At 42.3% G+C, this 20,910-nt stretch overlaps 1 protein-coding gene across 2 annotated transcripts in view; it reads left to right on the plus strand.

Moving 5' to 3' along the window:
* Positions 1-20,910, plus strand: part of LRRC56 (leucine rich repeat containing 56) — a 47,562-nt gene that overhangs the window by 17,503 nt on the left and 9,149 nt on the right. The window contains exons 3-8 of one of the 2 annotated variants that reach the window (XM_040410519.1): positions 10,024-10,068; positions 10,888-11,035; positions 11,138-11,225; positions 14,349-14,409; positions 15,209-15,305; positions 19,216-19,413. In XM_040410519.1, the coding sequence (XP_040266453.1) occupies positions 10,895-11,035; positions 11,138-11,225; positions 14,349-14,409; positions 15,209-15,305; positions 19,216-19,413 (585 nt within the window). In that variant the 5' untranslated portion in view covers positions 10,024-10,068; positions 10,888-10,894. Of the gene's footprint in view, positions 1-10,023; positions 10,069-10,887; positions 11,036-11,137; positions 11,226-14,348; positions 14,410-15,208; positions 15,306-19,215; positions 19,414-20,910 lie in introns of those variants that run through there. The other variant, XM_040410520.1, reaches the window with a different exon arrangement.

A 20,910-nucleotide genomic window follows, 5' to 3' on the forward strand; every position in this document is an offset into this window, starting at 1 on the left:
TCGGCCGCTTTATCCAACTCGGCCAGAAGATCTATATGGCTCAGATCCTGGTCAGGTGACACAACATCCAAATCTAGATTGTGCAGCTTTCCGTGTGAGGGTGACAGGATTTTCTGTCCGGTGCTTGACGACATCTTAGAAAAAGCCTCAGACAGAAAAAAAGGATTCCCAATGGAATCTGAATACTTTTTTTCAACGACGGTCCTATCGTACGCAAAGGAGGGGCAGACAAGACCAGGCGAAAAGAGAAACTTCTTCACGCTGGCTATTATCCAGAGGCAGGGGGTTCCTGTTCAACCAGGATAAGTCTACCAGACAAACTAACAAATGATGCCAGAAGTTCGGTGGGAGGAAGACTACGTTTTTTTTTCTTCGGCCTGGGAAAAAAGATCTCCCTCCCCCTGGGTTCTATCTCTAATCCGGTCAGGCCTCAAAATAGAGTTTGACTCTTACCCTCCAAGAAGATTCATGATAAACAAAACCTTGAAACCAGAGAGTCAGCTTCTATTAATGTCGCATATCAGTCTACTTGTCCAAAAGAAAGTACTTATTCCAGTACCACGGTTTCAAGCAGAAGAGGAATTTTAGTCGCCAATATTTCTTGTGAAAAAACCATATGGCGCCCACAGAGCCATAATAAATTTAAAAAGCCTAAACAAATTTGTGACCTACAAAAAATTCAAAATGGAAACAATAAAATCGATGGTAAACCTCCTAACAAGCGATTGCTTCATGGTGACATTAGACCTGTCAGACGCATACTATCACATACAATCCATGTAGATCCCCAGAGGTTTCTAAGATTAGCAGTCTGTAAAAAATCTACTTCAACACTTCCAATTCCAGGCGCTCCCTTTCGGCCTTTCCTCTGCACCAAGAATTTTTACCAACGTGGTAGCAGAAATTTCAAGCCACTTCCATCAGCAGGGAATCCTATTTATCCCTTACCTCGACGACTTTCTTCTGGCAGCAAGATCAGAGCGGATTCTGTTGGATCAGATCTTGACAGTAAAAGAGAGACTGTCTGCCCTAAATACAGAAAAATCAGACCTGCGCCCATACAAAAAGAAAGTATTTTTGGGAATACAGCTAGACTCCAGCATGATGTCCTCCTTCTTTCCTCCAGAAAAAGACAGCCTTAGTGTACAAGATAAATTGATTCCTGCAAGCAAAGAAAGTCTCGATAAGAGAGATTATGACTTTGCTAGGTCTTTTAACCACGTCCATTCCAGCAGTGAGATGGGCCCAGGCCCACACTAGAGTACTACAATCTTTTCTCCTCTCTTCCTAGGACAGAAACCAGTCATCCCTGGACAAGAAGATATTAATTCCTCAAATAGTAAAATCCTCTCTTTACGGGTGGTTGATACAAAAAAAATCTAAACCGGGGAGTGCCATGGTGGCAGCAGAATGCGGTAGTCATCACCACAGATGGAAGTGGCTATGGATGGGGAGCACATTGCGACCAGCAGATGATACAAGGTTCTTGGGACTTGTCTCTGTTGAAGGCCTCCTCAAACATAAAAGAACTGTCTGCGGTCCTCAAAGCACTAAAAGGTTTTCTCCCAAAAATTCAAGACCAAAATGTAAAAGTCCTGTCTGACAATACGACAGTGGCGTACATTGACAAGCAGGGTGGAACAAAAAGCAAAGCACTAGCCACAATAGCAGCCAGTATTTTCATACTAGGAGAGAAACACCTCATTTCCATTTCAGCCATCCTCTTGAAAGGGGAACAGAATATACTAGCAGACTACCTCAGCAGAAAAACACTCTAGGGGGAATGGTCGCTGAACCAGAAGATATTGGGGGTCTCCGATTCTGGATCTTTTTGCACGAAAGAAAACAAGAAAATAATTCCCTTCTGCTCCCTGTCCTATCAGGACAGGCCCTTTAGTGGATGCGTTCTCTGCTCCGTGGCCAAAGGGCCTCCTGTATGCTTTTCCTCCTGTTCCTCTCATTTCCAGGTGTCTGGCGAAGATCATCGAAGAGAACTGTCAGGTGATCCTTATAGCCCCATATTGGCTGAGAAGATCCTGGTTTCCTCTCCTTCTACAACTATCCAAAGGAGTTTTTTGGCATCTCCCTCAAGTTCCAGACTTGCTGCTTCAGGGGCCGGTAGTTAAGCCCGAACTCCCCACACCTCAACCTCTCTGCATGGAGATTGAACGCGACATCCTGAAGCAAAAAGGACTTTCAGACTCGGTGGTCGATACCTTGCTCAAAAGCAGGAAACCAGTCACCTCCAAGATCTACTGTAGAGTTTGGAAGGCTTTTTTGGTTTTCTCCGTAGGTTCCTGGGACCCGTCCATGGCTCCGGATATCAGAATCATCCTGGACTTTTTACAGAAGGGCCTGGACATGGGTCTCAGCGTAAGTACCCTAAAGGTACAAATTTCCACATTGTCTGCATTTCTAGATGTTTAAATTAGCAGAAGTAGATCTAAAAAAAAGATTTATTAAAGGGGCCTTTAGGATTAGACTTCTCTTCGGTTCCACCTTGGGATTTAAATTTGATATTGTCGGGCGTCCCCCTTCAAGCCAATCAGTGAGATCTCCCTTAGATTCCTCTCCTTTAAAATGGATTTTTTGGTGGCCATCACCACAGCCAGAAGGGTGGGTGAGATCCATACTTTTTCTTGTAAAGCCCCCTACCTGACTATCCTGAATGATAGAATTATCCTAAAACATTCTCCTGCTTTTTTTTACCAAAAGTCTTTCCAAATTTCATTGTCAACAAGAAGTATCTTTACCTTCATTTAGTCCCCCAGAAGGTTCTTCTAGGCAGTCTAACTTTCATTATCTTGATGTCGGGCGAAGCGTGTTACAATATTTACATTCTACAGAGTAGTTTAGAAAGTCTGATCATTTATTTGTCCAATTTTAGGGTCCAAACAAAGGACAAGCAGTGAGTAAAACTATGATTGCACGCTGGATAAAATTGACAATTTCCCTAATTTATTCCCAGAAGGGGGTCAAAATCCCAAAGGGGTTGAAATCCCACTCCACAAGAGCTGTTTCTACCTCATGGGTGGAAGGTGCCTCAGCGTCTCTCGATCAGATCTGCAAAGCTGCGACCTGGGCAAATCCGTCCACTTTCTTCAAACATTATAAATTAGACATTGCATATAATAGGAACTTATTTGGACGCAAGGTCCTTTCTGCGGTAGTCCCACCCTAGAGGATATTTACTCTGTTAATCCTCTTGCTGGTGCTGTTGGCGAGGCATATGGGAAAGATGAAAATTACTCTTACCAGTAATTGGATTTTCCATATAGCCTCCACAACAGCCCCGCCTTTTTCCCCTCCCTTTTTTCCTTTTTTGTTTGTGTTCTCACATGATATGTTAACAGTTTGACTGTAAAATTCTGTGTTCATATAAATTCATGTTCATATAATGGGAGGGGACTTTTAAATTGTGGGTCTCCACGTTGTTTCCTGCCCCTGGAGGCAGATATCTTCCTGCTGGTGCCGTTGTGGAGGCTATATGGAAAATTCAATTACCGGTAAGAGTAATTTTTATCTTTTCGAGCATATCCCACAGATACTTATTCGAATTGAGAACTGAATCATTTTTAGGCCAAGGCAACAATTTTTACTTTTTGTTATATTCCTCAAACCATTCCTGAACACTTTTGCAGTGTGTCAGGGCACATTATCCTGCTAAAAGGGACCTCTGCCATTAAAGAATAGCAATGCCATGAAGGATTGTATTTGACATACATGTTTAGGTAGCATCCACATAAATACAAGGACCAAAGATTTTCCAGCAGGATATTGCCTAGAGCAGTGATGCCCAACCTGCGGCCCTCCAGCTATTGTAAAACTACAATTCCCACCATTCCCTGTTGTAGGCTGATAGCTGTAGGCTGTCAGAGCATGCTAGGAGTTGTAGTTTTGCAACAGCTGGAGGGCCGCAGGTTAGGCATCCCTGGCCTAGAGCATTACACTGCCCCTGCCAGCTTGCTTTCTTTCCATAAATACATCCTGGTGCCAAATGTTCCCCAGGCAAGCAACCCACAACACTTGGCCATCCACATGATGTAAAAGAGACTACTCCACCTTCTTCCATGGTCCAGTTCTGATGCTCACATGCCTATTGATGGCACTTGTGGCAGTGGACAAGGATCATCATCAGCACTCAGTCTACAGCTATGCAGCCGCACATACTTGTTGCAACTCCTGTACACCTTTCTATCATAGCCAGCTCTAACTTTTTCAGCAATTTATGTTCCTGTGGGGTCAAACCAAATGGGCTAGATATCACTAGCTACACACATCAATGAGCCTTTGGCGCCCATGACCCTGTCACCAGGTCACTGGATTTCACCATTTTAGAGATGCTCTGAAACATTAATCTAGCCATCACCATATTTTGGCCATGTCAAAGATCCTTACACTCGCCCATTTCTACTGCTTCCAGCACATCAACTTAAACTGTTTGCCATTCTCTTGCTGCCTAGAATATCCCACCTCTTGACAGGATAATCCATGTTATTCAGTCCACATATAATCATTTTACATTGCATTACATGCAAACCACACCCCATTCTAGAAAAAAAAGTAAGTGGTAGGGCTTGTCAGTATTTATCCCATAGAATAACACAATTTGTTGATCAATATGGTCCACATTCTGTGCTCCAGTTTATTCGAGCATCCTTGCATCACTTTACAGAGAGTCACAAGCTGATACTTATGGATTTTTGTGCTCAGCATTTATCTACTGCTAGTGGCGGATCTCAGGACTGTCGATTTAAAGATTGTCTTGTGTCTTTGACTTTGCCTATCAAGTGGCCCATTCCCTAAGGGCCATTTTACATGGACCGATACTGAGGGCAATGATGGGAACAAACCATTAGTTCCTGCCAGATCATTGACAGCTGGTTCGGCTGCTTTAACTTGCTACTGCGATTCTTCATCCCAATACAGATTAATTATTTGTCGGCAGCACAACCCTATTTCCACAGATGATGCGCTGCATGATTTTAGGTGCCGCATGAATGATTTGCTCACCCGACGGACGAGTGTGATCAGTGGCACCTTTACACTGGGTAGTTATCAGGAACGAGTGTCAATATAAATGTTTACCTCTAATAATTGTACCAAACCTTGGGACTTTAAATGAACCGATCATCGTGTAAATTATGGATAAATCGAGTGAAACTGCACAATTATTGAGCAGTGTAAAAGCAATGAATGATAGAGCGACAACCGACAATTGGTAGATTTCTTGTCTGTTCAATCGTTTGCGTAGGCACAAAAATTATTGTTGGACATTAAAGGGGTTGTCTGGGAATTAAGAAAATGAAAATGCTTAAATATTAATTCATTATAAATATATTACCAAATACCTTTCATTAGTTATTATGGCTCGTTTTGTCCGGGGAGCAATGATTTGGAGAAACAAAATGGCCGCCGTCCTACTAGTCCACACAAAACCTGTCCTAATTACACAGGAGGACAAGTTATAGAGCTGCGCCATCTTCCTCTCTTACTTTTCAGGAATTATGATCCTGAATACAGTTTAATATGATCTTCAGATGAATCTCTGTAGGAATGAAGTTCATTAGGAGACATGAAGTACAGAGAGGATAGTGGAGGTGTAGATAATGAGCAGCAGCACTTGTATGCAGTCTCCATTACCACAGACTGTCCTGTCCGTCTTCTCTGTACTTCATGTCTCCCCATGAACTCCATTCCTACAGAGATTCAGCTAAAGATCATATTAAACTGTATTCAGGATCATAATCCCTGACAAGTAGGAGAGGAGGATGAGGCATCTCTTTAGCTCAGTGCTGTGAAGTAATTTGCCCTCCTGTGTGATTAGGGCAAGTTTTGTTTGTGCTAATAGGACGGCGGCCATTTTATTTCTCCAAATGATTGCTCCCCAGATAAAACGATCCATTATAACTAATGAAATATATTTCTAATGAAGTAATATTTAAGTATTTTCATTTTCTTAATTCCCGGAGAACCCTTTTAACAATTTCATACATGTAAACCGGAATCGTTCACTGCACACAGGATTACAATAAAATAAGATAATCCTTTAATTGTCCCATCATGGGGAAATTCACAGCATTAGAGCAGCACAGAGAGTACAAAAACTCCAAAATAAAGGCATTATAGTGACAGTAGATTACAGATACAAAATTTAAAAATAAGGGATATAGATATCACAGCTTATAGAATTCAGTCTCTCGATGGAATGATATCCATGGAATGATTTGTTCACAACACAATGTAACAGTCTGCTTTACAAACAATGGAATATGCGATCGAAAATACCATTTTGTGAACAAGAATAGGCGCGTCTAAAGGATCATTGTTGAAACCTTTACTACACCAAAAAACTACTTGTTCGTCGCTCAATCTTACTGATCATCGCCTGTTGGAAAGGTACCTTAACCCCTTAAGGACCCAGGACGTACCGGTACGCCCTATTTCCCGAGTCCTTAAGGACCCAGGACGTACCAGTACGTCCTGATTTAAAATCTGTATTCCGGCGCCCCAGGGGTTAATTGGAACGGGATTTCGGCTGAAATCATTCAGCCGGCATCCCGTAACAATGCAGGGGGGGGTCATTTGACCCCCCTGTATCGGCGATCGCAGCAAACCGCAGGTCAATTCAGACCTGCGGTTTGCTGCGCTTTTTGCAGTTTCTGATCCCCGCGGGCCCTGACCGCGGGGATCAGAAACTTTAGAGTGGCTAAAATCAATATTTTTCACCCCCCCCCTGCACCCCTGCACGATTTTATGCCGGAGGGTGGTGCGGGGGGGGGGTGTCGCATGCGGTGGGGGCGTTGCGGGAGGCGGGCGGTGCGGCAGGCGGGATCGCGATCCCCCGCCCGCCTCCCCATGAACGATCGTTGGCTTCTAGTGGGTATACCAGGGTGCCAGCACAACCCTTTAAAAAGTTAACTGTCATCGGTCAGGGAGCTCCCTCCCTCTCCATCGGGGGGCTGCTGTGCCTTTGCAGCCCCCCGATGGAGAGGGAGAGAGCCCCCCTCAGCCCTGTGCTTACCCTTCCCCGTGCGAAGTTGTGGCAGACGGGGAAGGTTCCCATGGCAACAGGACGCCTGCTCAGGCGTCCTGCTGTCCATGGTGCTGAACAGATCTGTGCTAAAAGCACAGATCTGTTCAGTGTAAGTAAAATACAGTACAGAACAATATATATTGTACTGTACTGTATTATACAAACATCAGACCCACTGGATCTTCAAGAACCAAGTGGGTCTGGGTCACAAAAATGCAAAAAAAAGTGAAAAAAGTTAAGATAAAAAACAAAAACATTTATCACTGAATAAAAATTAAAAAAATAAAATACACTACACATATTAGGTATCGCCGCGTCCGTAACGACCTGATCTATAAAACGGTCATGTTACTTTCCCCGCACGGTGAACGCCATAAAAATAAAAAAATAAAAACTATGAGAAAATTGAAATTTTGCCCACCTTACTTCCCAAAAAAGGTAATAAAAGTGATCAAAAAAGTTGCATGTATGCCAAAATAGTAACAATCAAACAGTCATCTCATCCCGCAAAAAATCATACCCTACTCAAGATAATCGCCCAAAAACTGAAAAAACTATGGCTCTTAGACTATGGAAACACTAAAACATGATTTTTTTTGTTTCAAAAATGAAATCATTGTGTAAAACTTACATAAATAAAATAAAAAGTATACATATTAGGTATCGCCGCGTCCGTATCGACCGGCTCTATAAAAATATCACATGACCTAACCCCTCAGTTGACCACCGTAAAAAAATAAAAACAAAAACGATGTAAAAAAAGCCATTTTTTGCCATCTTACGTCACAAAAAGTGTCATAGCGAGCGATCAAAAAGTCATATGCACCCCAAAATAGTGCCAATCAAACAGTCATTTCCTCCCCCAAAAAATGAGACCCTACTCAAGATAATCGCCCAAAAACTGAAAAAACTATGGCTCTTAGACTATGGAGACACTAAAACATTTTTTTGGTTTTAAAAATGAAGTTACTGTATAAAACTTACATAAATAAAAAAAAATGTATACATATTTGGTATCGCCGCGTCCGTGACAACCTGCTCTATAAAATTACCACATGATAAAACCTGTCAGATGAATGTTGTAAATAACAAAAAAAATGAGGGCCAAAAAAGCTATTTCTTGTTACCTTGCTGCACAAAAAGTGTAATATAGAGCAACCAAAAATCATATGTACCCTAAACTAGTACCAACAAAACTGCCACCCTATCCCGTAGTTTCTAAAATGGAGTCACTTTTTTGGAGTTTCTACTCTAGGGGTGCATCAGGGGGGCTTCTAATGGGACATGGTGTAAAAAAAAACAGTACAGCAAAATCTGCCTTCCAAAAACCGTATGGCATTCCTTTCCTTCTGCGCTCTGCCGTGTGCCCGTACAGCGGTTTACGACCACATATGGGGTGTTTCTGTAAACTACAGAATAAGGGCCATGAATATTGAGTTTTGTTTGGCTGTTAACCCTTGCTTTGTAACTGGAAAAAAAATATTAAAATGGAAAATCTGCCAAAAATGTGAAATTTTGAAATTGTGTCTCTATTTTCCATTAAATCTTGTGCAACACCTAAAGGGTTAACAAAGTTTGTAAAATCAGTTTTGAATAGCTTGAGGGGTGTAGTTTCTTAGATGGGGTCACTTTTATGGAATTTCTAATCTAGGGGTGCATCAGGGGGGCTTCAAATGGGACATGGTGTCAAAAAACCAGTCCATAAAAATCAGCCTTCCAAAAACCAAACGGCGCACCTTTCACTCTACGCCCCGCTGTGTGGCCGTACAGTAGTTTACGGCCACATATTGGGTGTTTCTGTAAACGGCAGAATCAGGGCAATAAAGATACAATCTTGTTTGGCTGTTAACCCTTGCTTTGTTAGTGGAAAAAATGGGTTAAATGAAAAATTTGACAAAAATATGAAATTCTCAAATTTCCTCCCCATTTGCCAATAACTCTTGTGCAACACCTAAAGGGTTAACAATGTATGCAAAATCAGTTTTGAATACCTTGAGGGGTGTAGTTTCTTAGATGGGGTCATTTTTGGGTGGTTTCTATTATGTAAGCCTCGCAAAGTGACTTCAGACCTGAACTGGTCCCTAAAAATTGAGTTTTTGTAAATTTCTGAAAAATTTCAAGATTTGCTTCTAAACTTCTAAGCCTTATAACATCCCCAAAAAATAAAATATCATTCCCAAAACAATTCAAACATGAAGTAGACATATGGGGAATGTAAAGTCATCACAATTTTTTGGGGTATTACTATGTATTACAGAAGTAGAGAAACTGAAACTTTGAAATTTGCAATTTTTTTTCCAATTTTTGGTAAATTAGGTATTTTTTGTGCAAATAAAAAAAAAAAAATTTTGACTTCATTTTACCAGTGTCATGAAGTACAATATGTGACGAAAAAACTATCTCAGAATGGCCTGGATAAGTCAAAGCGTTTTAAAGTTATGAGCACTTAAAGTGACACTGGTCAGATTTGCAAAAAATGGCCTGGTCCTTAAGGTGAAAATGAGCCCGGTCCTTAAGGGGTTAAGTCATGGATGGTCACAAAATGTTTATCTGCTCTGTGGTTTGCTCCTCATCTGTTGCCTTCTTCTTGTTCCTCTTGTGCTTTTTGGCCAGTGTGAGTGATAAATGAATACAGTTATGGGTCCCATCAGGGTAGCGCTCTCCCAACTCCCCCTGGCCCTTCTGACAGGCAGTGGGTATTTGCGCCTACACAGCGGCCTGTATTCTTTCAGCCCTCCTGATACAACTATAGATAGAGGTGTGTGTGTATGTGTGTGTGTGTATATGTATGTGTATATATATATATATATATATATATATATATATATATATATATATAATTTATTTTAATTTTTTTCTGATTTGTCTTCCAGGATTCTATGAAAGATGGGTAACTACCCCTGTGCTGTTGTTGAGCTTGTTTGCTGTATCCTAGGTAAATGCTATGAATCCTATTTTAAAATGCAGATCTTTGTGTTCTTTTTCAGGAGTGGGAAAGTTTTAGAGAAATGTAACCTTTCCTTTTCTGAGAGGTAAGTGACCTATATTAATTGAAAAACATTACCACTCATCCAAGTTGTGTGGAGCCATACTACGGCACCCATGAGGATGCTTCCACACATGGATGGAGTTTTTTTGAGATTTTTGATGCCAGTGCCAGGAATGGATCATAACCTGAAGGAAATTTATATAGAAAATATTCTACTGCTCTTTTTTTAATGTACTTCTAGGTTTGGTTTAAAAAAAACAGCATCAAAATGGAGCATGTGAAAGCTCCCTAAAAGTCTTTAGGGCTCTACTGCATGTCTCCAATTTCATACAAACGTCTCTAGAGTATTTCCTCTTGGATTTCCAAGGAAGAGGAAAGAAGAAAATAATGTCATGTCCCATCAGATGCTTATGGCTCCTTCATATGCCATAGAGCTTGTGTACAAACTGTACTGTGTTCCTAGCCCAGTGATCTGACACCAGCCGTATCTGAACAAAATGCCCTAATAGTCCTAAAATCTAACCACAGGGAAAAAAATTGAATTTAAAATCTTCGTAATCCACAGGCACCATTTACATTGGCAGATGTTCTGTATGGAAAGAACTATGTTGTCATCAGATGTCTGATGACAACATAGTTCTCTAAAATATGGTTTAAACCTTACTCTACGTTAAGGTTTTACATTTGTATGGTAATCGGTTAAAAATTGCATCTGACCTCAACAACCTTGCATGTGTGTTTGTGCTGTGACAGGTTGTAACTGGTCACTACATGAAAAATATCAGAAATTTGATGGGTTGTGGCTCTTCTTTAGGGCATCTTTGAAAATGGAACGCATTCATACTTCTCATGTGCTCATTAGGTAAACCATGGCAAAGAGTTTACAGAGACGCCCCGATACACCCAGCGTGAGGGTCCTTGATTTGGGTTGGCAAGGTCTGCTGAATCCAAATCCTATAAGCCGAGAAGATGAAACCCTTGTTGATGAATACCTCTCCCCTTCAAGACTGGTATGGGTTCACTGCAAATATACCTACAAACTATATAAAAAATCATGCTTTATATTAAACGTCCCCTTAAGCTAATACTGCATCTTTTTTATTTCCATGCAGAAAGCACTTACTGGGGAAGATAATCTGCAAGAAGTTACAACACTCCAAATGTGTGTGGACACAAGGGAGCGCACCTTGGGGAATTTTGGTGAGGGATGTTTTTTAGGTGAGGGGGTCAAACAGGTGGCCCTATGTGCTGTGCAGCACGTATCTCTAAAACTCATTCTGAAACCCATATATATGTTGCTTTAAATGACAGCTAGTATCTTGAAGCCTTCAGGCCTCAATGCAAAATCTGTAACATAGCCTCCAACTGTAATGTGTCATTTAGAATATGGGTCTCCTCCTAGAGGAACCTTTGGGTTTCCTTTTGGGCCCAGATACAACTGCAAGTTCTTTTTCTCCTGTTATAGACATATTCCTATGTATATGGCTAAGGCTAGTAAAGCCCTTGCTTGGAGATTTTCTATAGACATTGGATTTTTTGAACCATTTTAACATAGTAGAATTTTGCATCAATATTTGTAAGCCAAAACCAGGAGTAGAGCATAAAACAAAAAATTATAATGTCCAAAAATACTGCCTGAAAGCTGCCTTCTTCTAAAATGTCAGATTTTGGTTTCAGCAATACTGGATGGGCATTTTACTTCTGACGTTGGACCTGTTCACATAAAGTTATAAATAAATAATAAGCAGATAGAGGGAGGAAATCATGCAATTATATCTGATATACTTTTCAAGGAGCCTCCCAAGAGACTCATTTTCATCATAGCTCATATGAAGGTGAAAGGGAACTGTTATAGTAGAAATGTCAATGGATAAATTGCATTACTATGGCATAGACGCTTCAGCAGGAAAAACACTGAACAAAAATATAAACGCAACACTTTTGGTTTTGCTCCCATTTTGCATGAGCTGAACTCAAAGATCTGAAACATTTTCTACATACACAAAAGACCCATTACTCTCAAATATTGTTCACAAATCTGTCAAAATCTGAGTTAGTGAGCACTTCTCCTTTGCCGAGATCATCCATCCCACCTCACAGGTGTTGCATATCAAGGTGCTTATTAGACAGCACGAATATTGCACAGGTGTGCCTTAGACTGCCCACAATAAAAGACCACTCTGAAATGTGCAGTTTGATCACACAGCACAATGCCACAGATGTGGCAACGTTTGAGGGAGCGTGAAATTGGCATGCTGACTGCAGGAATGTCTACTAGTGCTGTTGCCCGTGCAATGAATGTTCATTTCTCTACCATAAGCCGTCTCCAAGTGCGTTTCAGAGAATTTGGCAGTACATCCTACCTGCCTCACAACCACAGACCACGTGTAACCATACCAGCCCAGGACCTCCACATCCAGCAAGTTCACCTCCATGATCGTCTGAGACCAGCCACCCGGACAGCTGCAGCAACAATCGGTTTGCATAACCAAAGAATTTCTATACAAACTGTCAGAAACCGTCTCAGGGAAGCTCATCTACATGCTCATCGGGGTCTGGACCTGAAGTTCGTCGTCGTAACCGACTTGAGTGGGAAAATGCTCACATTCTATGGCGTCTGGCACGTTGGAGAGGCGTTGTGTTCACGGATGAGTCCCGGTTTTCACTGTTCAGGGCAGATGGCAGACAGCGTGTGTGGCGTCATGTGGGTGAGTGGTTTGCTGACGTCAACGTTATGGATCGAGTGGCCCATGGAGGCAGTGGGGTTATGGTATGGGCAGGCGTATTTTATGGACAACGAACACAGGTGCATTTTATTGATGGCATTTTGAATGCACAGAGATACCGTGACGAGATCCTGAGGCCCATTGTTGTGCCATTCATCCACGACCATCACCTCATGTTGCAGCATGATAATGCACGGCCCCATATTGCAAGGATCTGTACACAATTCCTGGAAGCTGAAAACATCCCAGTTCTTGCATGGCTAGCATACTCACCGGACAGGTCACCCATTGAGCATGTTTGGGATGCTCTGGATCGGCATATACGACAGCGTGTTCCAGTTCCTGCAAATATTCTGCAACTTCGCACAGGAGTGGACCAACATTCCACAGGCTGCGACCAACAACCTTATCAACTCTATGCGGCGGAGATGTGTTGCACTGCGTGAGGCAAATGGTGGCCACACCAGATACTGACTGGTTTTCTGACCCCGCCCCCCCCCCCCCCCCCTCAGTAAGGCAAAACTGTGCACATTTCAGAGTGGCCTTTTATTGTGGGCAGTCTAAGGCACACCGGTGCAATATTCTTGCTGTCTAATCAGCACCTTAATATGCCACACCTGTGAGGTGGGAAGGATTATCTCGGCAAAGGAGAAGTGCTCACTAACACAGATTTAGACAGATTTATTAACAATATTTGAGAGTAATGGGTCTTTTGTGTATGTAGAAAATGTTTTAGAACTTTGAGTTCAGCTAATGCAAAAGGGGAGCGAAACTGAAAGTGTTGCATTTATATTTTTGTTCAGTGTAGTTAGTCTTCATGCTCCAACAGCAGCCAGATTCAAGTAATAATAAATGAAAGTAAAGTATTCAGTTACATACCTGTCACACAATCCAAAACAACACATTGCATCACATTTACTATGTAGTTACATTTAGAATTTAGCATAAGTTGCACTAAAATTTTGCACATTTCTGGCTTCTAATGCTGAATTACAGCTCCTTTCCACTAGCTAATTACAAAAGATACTCCTCTGTCACTGCCCCTGTTGCTGCTTTGACATGTCCACAGATATAACAGCACAGGAAATAAGATACGGCCCAGAAAGGAAGATAGGTACAATAAGGGTAAAAGAAATGCTGTACATTACAAAATTACAGCGACCTTTATAAATTATTATTTTAAAGGATGTTGATGCAAATGGGAATACCCCTTTAAGTGCTCAAGAGTTAAAAAGTACAATCCACTAAAATTCGTAGCCATCGAAATGTTTCACCTGGTACTGGCATCTTCAGGGGTTAGAAGTCTGTCGTAACCTCCTAGGAAGCAGCAGCAGCTTCAACATTAACCTCGCTTGCCACCAGGCCTTCTGGGAAGTAAAGGAATAGCTGTTTTTGGCACTATTGGACTATTTCTGATCATACATTATCATGAGAAGGTCTGATTCTCTAGAAAGGGGAGTCCTAGCCGCTGCTCAATGCTGGCCTTCACCTTTTACATCCTGTATGGTCTTAACACAATTGCTTCATTTGTCTTACGGCTTTTACCTGACACTAATATGAAGTAAATCACTTACATATTTCCTCTTATTACTACCAGGTACACACATGCCAAACCTTAGAGAACTTAAGTTGAACAATAGCGTGATAATGTCCATCAGGTAAGGTCTTTGTGTGTCATTAGTCTTCTATTAATCTTAATGATGTGGAATTCAAAGGATTATGTCTTGGCTGTAAACCCACTCCTACAATATTTATGGGTACCTACTATTAGCGTAAGTGATTTGGAACATTTTACTCATATTTAAGGGTACCTACAATCAGCAGAAGTCATTTGGATCATTTTATTAATATATTTCACAAGACAAAAGTGTTCCATGTCTTTAGAACAGACCACCGTACCTCAATTTTTTTCAAAATTTTTGGTAAATTTTGGATTTTTTCATAAATAAAGGTGAAATATATTGACTCAAATTTATGACTATCATGAAGTACAATGTGTCACGAGAAAACAATCTCTGAATGGCTTGTATAAGTAAAAGCGTTCCAAAGTTATTACCACATAAAGTGAGATGTCAGATTTGCAAAATTAGGCCTGGTCAGGAAGGGGGCAAATGGCCCAGATGTGAAGTGGTTAATAGAGCGGGACTTGACAGATATAATTAGTTAGCATATGGCTGAACTGCCGAAGCACAACAGTCCGTTACTGGTAGCGGTTTGGGGAACAAAAGTGTTCTTACACTTTCCCTTTAAATACTCCTTATACAAGAAAAGTACTGCAAAATTCCATGATTCTGGCACTGGTGTGACCATACAGGATCCAGAACTCTGAAAGCATGTACGTACTTTTAATCAGGGAATGTACTGTTATATGTACTTGATAAATGATGTAGATATATTGTATAGTAATTGTATTTCAAATCCTTGTTGCTGTAGATTTTATTGATGCTTTGTTTCCAGAGATCTTGGTACTTCGCTGTCACGTTTACAAGTGCTCTGGATGGCTCGTTGTAGCCTTACTGATCTTGATGGCATATCCTCCTTCTCTTCTTTAAAGGTATACTATATTTTCATTTTTCATGATAATTTCTATAGCGCATCATGTTCACACTGACTCCAGTCATTTTTAAATGCTTATTTTTAATTGAAATATTTTAGCTATATTTTTGTGGAAATAGTTGTAGAACTATTTGGTTTATGTAAGGCAACAGATTAAGGCTGAGTTCACACGAACGTGTGTGACCCGTGCCTGTGCTGTGGCCCGCAAATAGCGGGCCACAATGCACGATCGCCGGCCGTAGGTCAGCCGCATCGGATCGCGGACTCATTCACTTTAATGGGTCTGCGATCCGCCCGTTACGCTAAAAGATAGGACATGTTCTATCTTTTTGCGGAACAGAGGTACGGGACGTAACCCCACGGAAGCACTCCGTAGTGCTTCAGAGGGGTCCCGTCCCGTGCGGCCGTTCCGCGATTCCGGATTTGCGGACCCATTGAAGTGAATGGGTCCGCATCCGTGATTCAGAATGCACACGGAACTGTGGCCGTGTATTGCGGCCCGCGATTTGCAGGCCGCAATACGGCCACGGATATCACACACGTTCGTGTGAACTTAGCCTAAGATGGTAGAAAGATGAAGGGTTCCATTCATTGCATTTAAAAGTACTTATCTTTGTACATACATAAATATCAGCATATGGAATTGAACTCACATGCAGCAGAATTTTCCACAACTGAAAATCATTTCCATTCATCTAAGGCGAGGTTCACATCTGCAGCAGAAATTGTTAGGAGCCTCCATTGCAGATTCTGATAAGAAAACGGGATATGCATGCAGCTACATTTTATCCAGCAGAATCACTGAAACCATAATGCAAACCTGATGGACCCAATTATAGTCAATACTGCAAAATCACACCTAGAAAAACATGAATGTGGGATGTGGATTTCTGTGCAGAATGCACACCGAAATCTAAGTGAAATATAAACCGTGTGTCACGAACCAGCAGGTGTGAACCCACTGTGCCACATGTCCTATCCCCTCTAAGGGCGTTGTCTAAGTGAACCCCTCGATCTTCACAGTACCCCTGATGATGGGTATAGACTTTCCTGAGGGGTACACCAGGTTACTACCTCTTGAGGAGGATAGGCACACAAGGCAGCTGGTCCAGGCGTTACCAGGAGTAACAGTGCAGGACCGAAGGATAAGGGAGAGGCGAAGTCAGACAGGCAAAAGGTCAGGGCAGGCAGCACAGGTCAGGTCAGCAACAGGAATGTAAAGGCAAGCAGACAGGGATCAAACAGAGCCTAGGAATACAAGTAGAAGTCAGGAGCACAAACAGTTATCAGAAACCTTAGCATGACACAAGGACCTTGACACTGACGCATCTAGGAAGGGGGCTGAGCCACTTATATATGTGCAGGAGGGCTAGGATTGGTTGGTGAGGTCACATGATCCAACCCATAAAACGCAGGAAGTGACGCGCGCCGGCCCTTAAGGAAATGCTGCAGGAAACCAGCAGCAAGCATGCTGTGGCCAGGGCTGAAAGGAAACACTGGCAGCAGATCACCGCTGAACACTGCGCCCGGGACCACAGCGGTAAGCAGGGGAACAGCGGCGCACAGCATCCGCTGTTACACCATGCGAACACACCCTTAAAGGGGTATTCCAAGACTGAGTCCCTTTTAAAATAAGCCTCCTAGCATGTGGAAGCAAGGGAAGTATCATACTTGCCTGCTTTCTGTCATTCTGCTCCCGCATCTTGGCTCAATTTGTCGATCTTCCAGTCGCCATCTTGTTTATTTAAGGTCACAGTACATACAGGGACATGTGCGCCACTGCAGACACTGACTGGCCTCAGCGGCGATAGGTCCCCAAGTAGCATGCAACATGGGGACACATCACCACGAAGGCCAGTCATTGGCCGCAGCAATACGTGAACCTATCTCTAGCCCGGCTGGAAGTAAAAAAGACGGGGACCAGAAAATCTGCATCTAGATTCTCTGCTGCTTTCTGGACCAGAAGTGTGATGGGCTGTCTACATGCACGTCACTGCTGACGGCCAATCAATAGCCTCAGTGGGGATGTGTCAGGAACCGCATTTGACCGCACAGTAGTTCAAATCCACAGTGCTTGCAGTAGCAGCAAGGTGGATGAGATTTTAAAAAACTTCTTCCCTCACACGGCAGAGAATTTGCTCAATTATATCTGCAGATAACTTGACATAAGGTGCAGATTTTAAATTGCATTGCCATGCTGCAGATTTCCACCACAGAATTAACCTTTTGAAATGTAAAGGGTAAAATCTGTGGTAGATCTGCAGCATTTCCGCACTAAAATTTGCCACAAAATCCATACTACTTGCCTTTACAGATTTCGGCCACATACGCTGCGGCATTTTCTGATGCAGAAAATCTGCACAAAACCCACTAAGTATGGCCGTACCCTTGCTCTTCCCACAGATGGCGTCAAGGTGCAAGTCAGGATGGCAGTTGCAACTTGTGTCACACAGGCTGTGAATGTGACGATTTCAGCAATGATGAGGACAAACAGCAGGAGAATTGTTAGGGCCAAGTGAAGTCAGGTTCAAACACAGGGCCAGATTTATCATTCCTCTGACAGCTCACTCCACTTTCACATATGGCTAAAGTCAGTTTTAGCCAAGTCCGATTTATGATCGGCCCTTTAAGACTGTAATAAATGTGGTTTGACGGTAGCAGTTTATCTGTCAGTAAGCAGCTTTACAAAAGTCGCACATCTTTACTAAAAGTCGCACGTTTTTACAAAAAAGTCGCATGTTCTATTAAAAAGTCTCATAAGAGAAGCATGGTCCTCACTGGAGTGAAATTGCACATTTTTTTCCGACTTTTCTCCGACTTTTTAAATAGTCCCAATAGTAAATCTGTCTAGAGATTCATTTACATAGGAAAACACACCCACTTTCAGAAAACTGGCGAGCATAGTGCAGAGCAGAAAAAAGTCGCAAATTTGTGCGCAGTTTTAGCATATGCGCATTTTTTTGCGACTTTTTCACTCCATTATTCTGACTTGAGCTAATGATAAATCTGGCCCACAGTGTCGACTTGTCTGTGGGACTGACTCCCTCACCTGAATACACTCCTGTACCCCACACCACATACAACTTGTATATATCCGTATTATTTAGCATTTACCTCCACACCAGGCAGCTGAGGCAGCCTTGAGGTCACACAATGTGCAAAAAAGACACCAGGAGAGAGACGGAGCAACAAAGTAAGGCTTGTCATTGGTCAGCCTTATTTACTCCACTATGACTGGCGCACGCTGAGTTAGGACCCTGTGATCCTTTATGTCCTGACGCTGGAAGCAGCAGGTCCTTGTGTACCAGGAAGGCCAGATACATAAGGACCTGATGCTACCAGGAGTAGGTTTTCTACAGTATTAGCAGAAAGGAATATAAGAGGGCACCGTTGGTCTCCTATGCTGTGGCCCACCAATAATTTTTCCTGTAGGGTCTATTGTCCTCTACCCCTGGCGTAGACGGACCAGATGTGGTGTCATCCGGAAAAAACGGATCCGGTATATCTTTTCCGTTTTGCCGGAACACTTGGTGCCGGATCCGGCATTAATGCATTTCAATGGAAAATAATGCCGGATCCGGCATTCCGGCAAGTGTTCCGAAATTTTGGATGGAGAAAATACTGCAGCATGCTGCGGTATTTTCTCCGGCCAAATACCGTAAGAGTGACTGAACTGAAGACATCCTGATGCATACTGAACAGATTGCTCTCCATTCAGAATGCATTAGGGTAAAAGAGAAGTTTTTTTTCCAGTATTGAGCCCCTAGGACGGAACTCAATACCGGAAAACTTGAACGCAAGTGTGAAAGTACCCTAAGCACCAAGTGAAGATGATATAAAAAAAAAAAAGATCATGAAATAGTGTCTCATTTAGTGTTGTGTGTCATCTCATCTGTTGACCACTACAGGAGCTGTACCTGGCTTATAATGATCTCAAGGATCTCAGCCAGGTAAGCATGCTGGAAAATCTGGAGATCCTTGATCTTGAAGGCAACAATCTGGATAATATTAGCGAACTACAGTACTTGGCTTTATGCAGCAAGCTTACAACACTCACTTTGGAAGGAAACCCCATATGTTCCCGACCCAGTCCTGAAGACACTGAGGTATGCTGTCTTGTACTTTGTTTGCCTATATTTGTGATGTGATTACATTGTTCGTGATTTCACTACTTTTACTATTTCACCCTTATTAATGAGAAGTTTATGCTATATAGGGATAATGGAGTATCTGTCTATGCAATTCCCATCCATTACTTCAGAACTGTTCTCTTCAGTGTGTACTGGTCAACCCAGCAACAAATGAGTTAAGTGTCCAGCTGAAGAGTAGTAATGAAGGTCTATGCTGACCATGGCGTCTATTATGTGTTGACTTCCATCTGTCCCCAGACAGAGACTCTAACAAGGTTATCGGCCCTTCTGTCTGCATCTGGCTCTATAGCCTGATCTGATTTCACCTTGGGTGAGATCATCTTCTCTGGTGATCTCATGCCTAAAAGACCAAGAGCCCCAGCCTTCAGATAAATCCAGCCATAGTGCTGCTGTTATCTGCAACCTAAAAATGGGAAGCAAATCATATTGGTTTCATGTGCATTCATCAAGAAGTGGAAATGTATGGTTAAATGAAATGATGATGGGAAATATTAGACAATAGTTTTTTTACAATAGTTTTATTAGTGCTACATTACTGCTAGATAGTTGCAGATTGTTAGGTATGCCCTATGGGTATAGGTCAAGTATTTAATTAAGGCTTATACTAAAGATGACTTATTAGCAATGTGATTTGGGAAAAATAACAGCTGCAGGAAGTTTCTGTCCCTGATGATTGAAGAAACTGCCTGTTGATTCCAGTTGTCCTGGTTGTGATATAAAGGGAAGTTACTGCCAACCACACCTATTTACCCTGTGCCTAAAGTTTTATAATGGCGTGATGCAAATATTTCTTCTGCATGTAGTTTTTATTGTGTTAACTACATTAAAGGTCATCTGTCAGCAGATTTGTACCTATGAAACTGACTTGTTTCAGGTGCCCTTGGCAGCTGAAGGCATCTAGACAGGGGCATAGCTATAGGGGGTGCAGGAGCCTGAAGGGGCCCAAAGACCCTTGTGCCACATAAGAAGACACCAGTATTATGGAAAGTGCATGCTGGTCAAGTTACACCTCTGGCTGAAGCAAAGGGGTTAGGTCAAGAATTTGTCATGGGGGGTGCCGTTTCAATTTTTGCCTCAGGCAGCACGAAGGCTATGTGCTTCCCTGCCGCTGGCCACAAAGCACTGAGGGAAGGGGGGCCCAAGCTGAACTCTTGCACCAAGGCCCCTAATCTTTAGCATCTAGAGCAAAGTGAGGGTAGGTCATCAGTATCAGCCACTTCACAACCCCTTTAAAATGGTTGGCCAATTTTTTAAAACATTTTTTAATAAATAAATACATCTTTGTGTCTCATCAAAACTTACCACTATCGGACAGCAGAAGGTCCCTGGATCCCCATCTGTGAGTTATGTAAACATCTACAATCCTTGGCCATTGCATCCATTGGGTGCCAGATGGGTGCGGTGAAGTGATTCATCCTCATCACAACTTTCTGTGCTGTCCCTGGTTCTTTG

The sequence above is a fragment of the Bufo bufo genome, chromosome 10 (assembly GCF_905171765.1).
Source record: "Bufo bufo chromosome 10, aBufBuf1.1, whole genome shotgun sequence".
Taxonomy (NCBI): domain Eukaryota; kingdom Metazoa; phylum Chordata; class Amphibia; order Anura; family Bufonidae; genus Bufo; species Bufo bufo.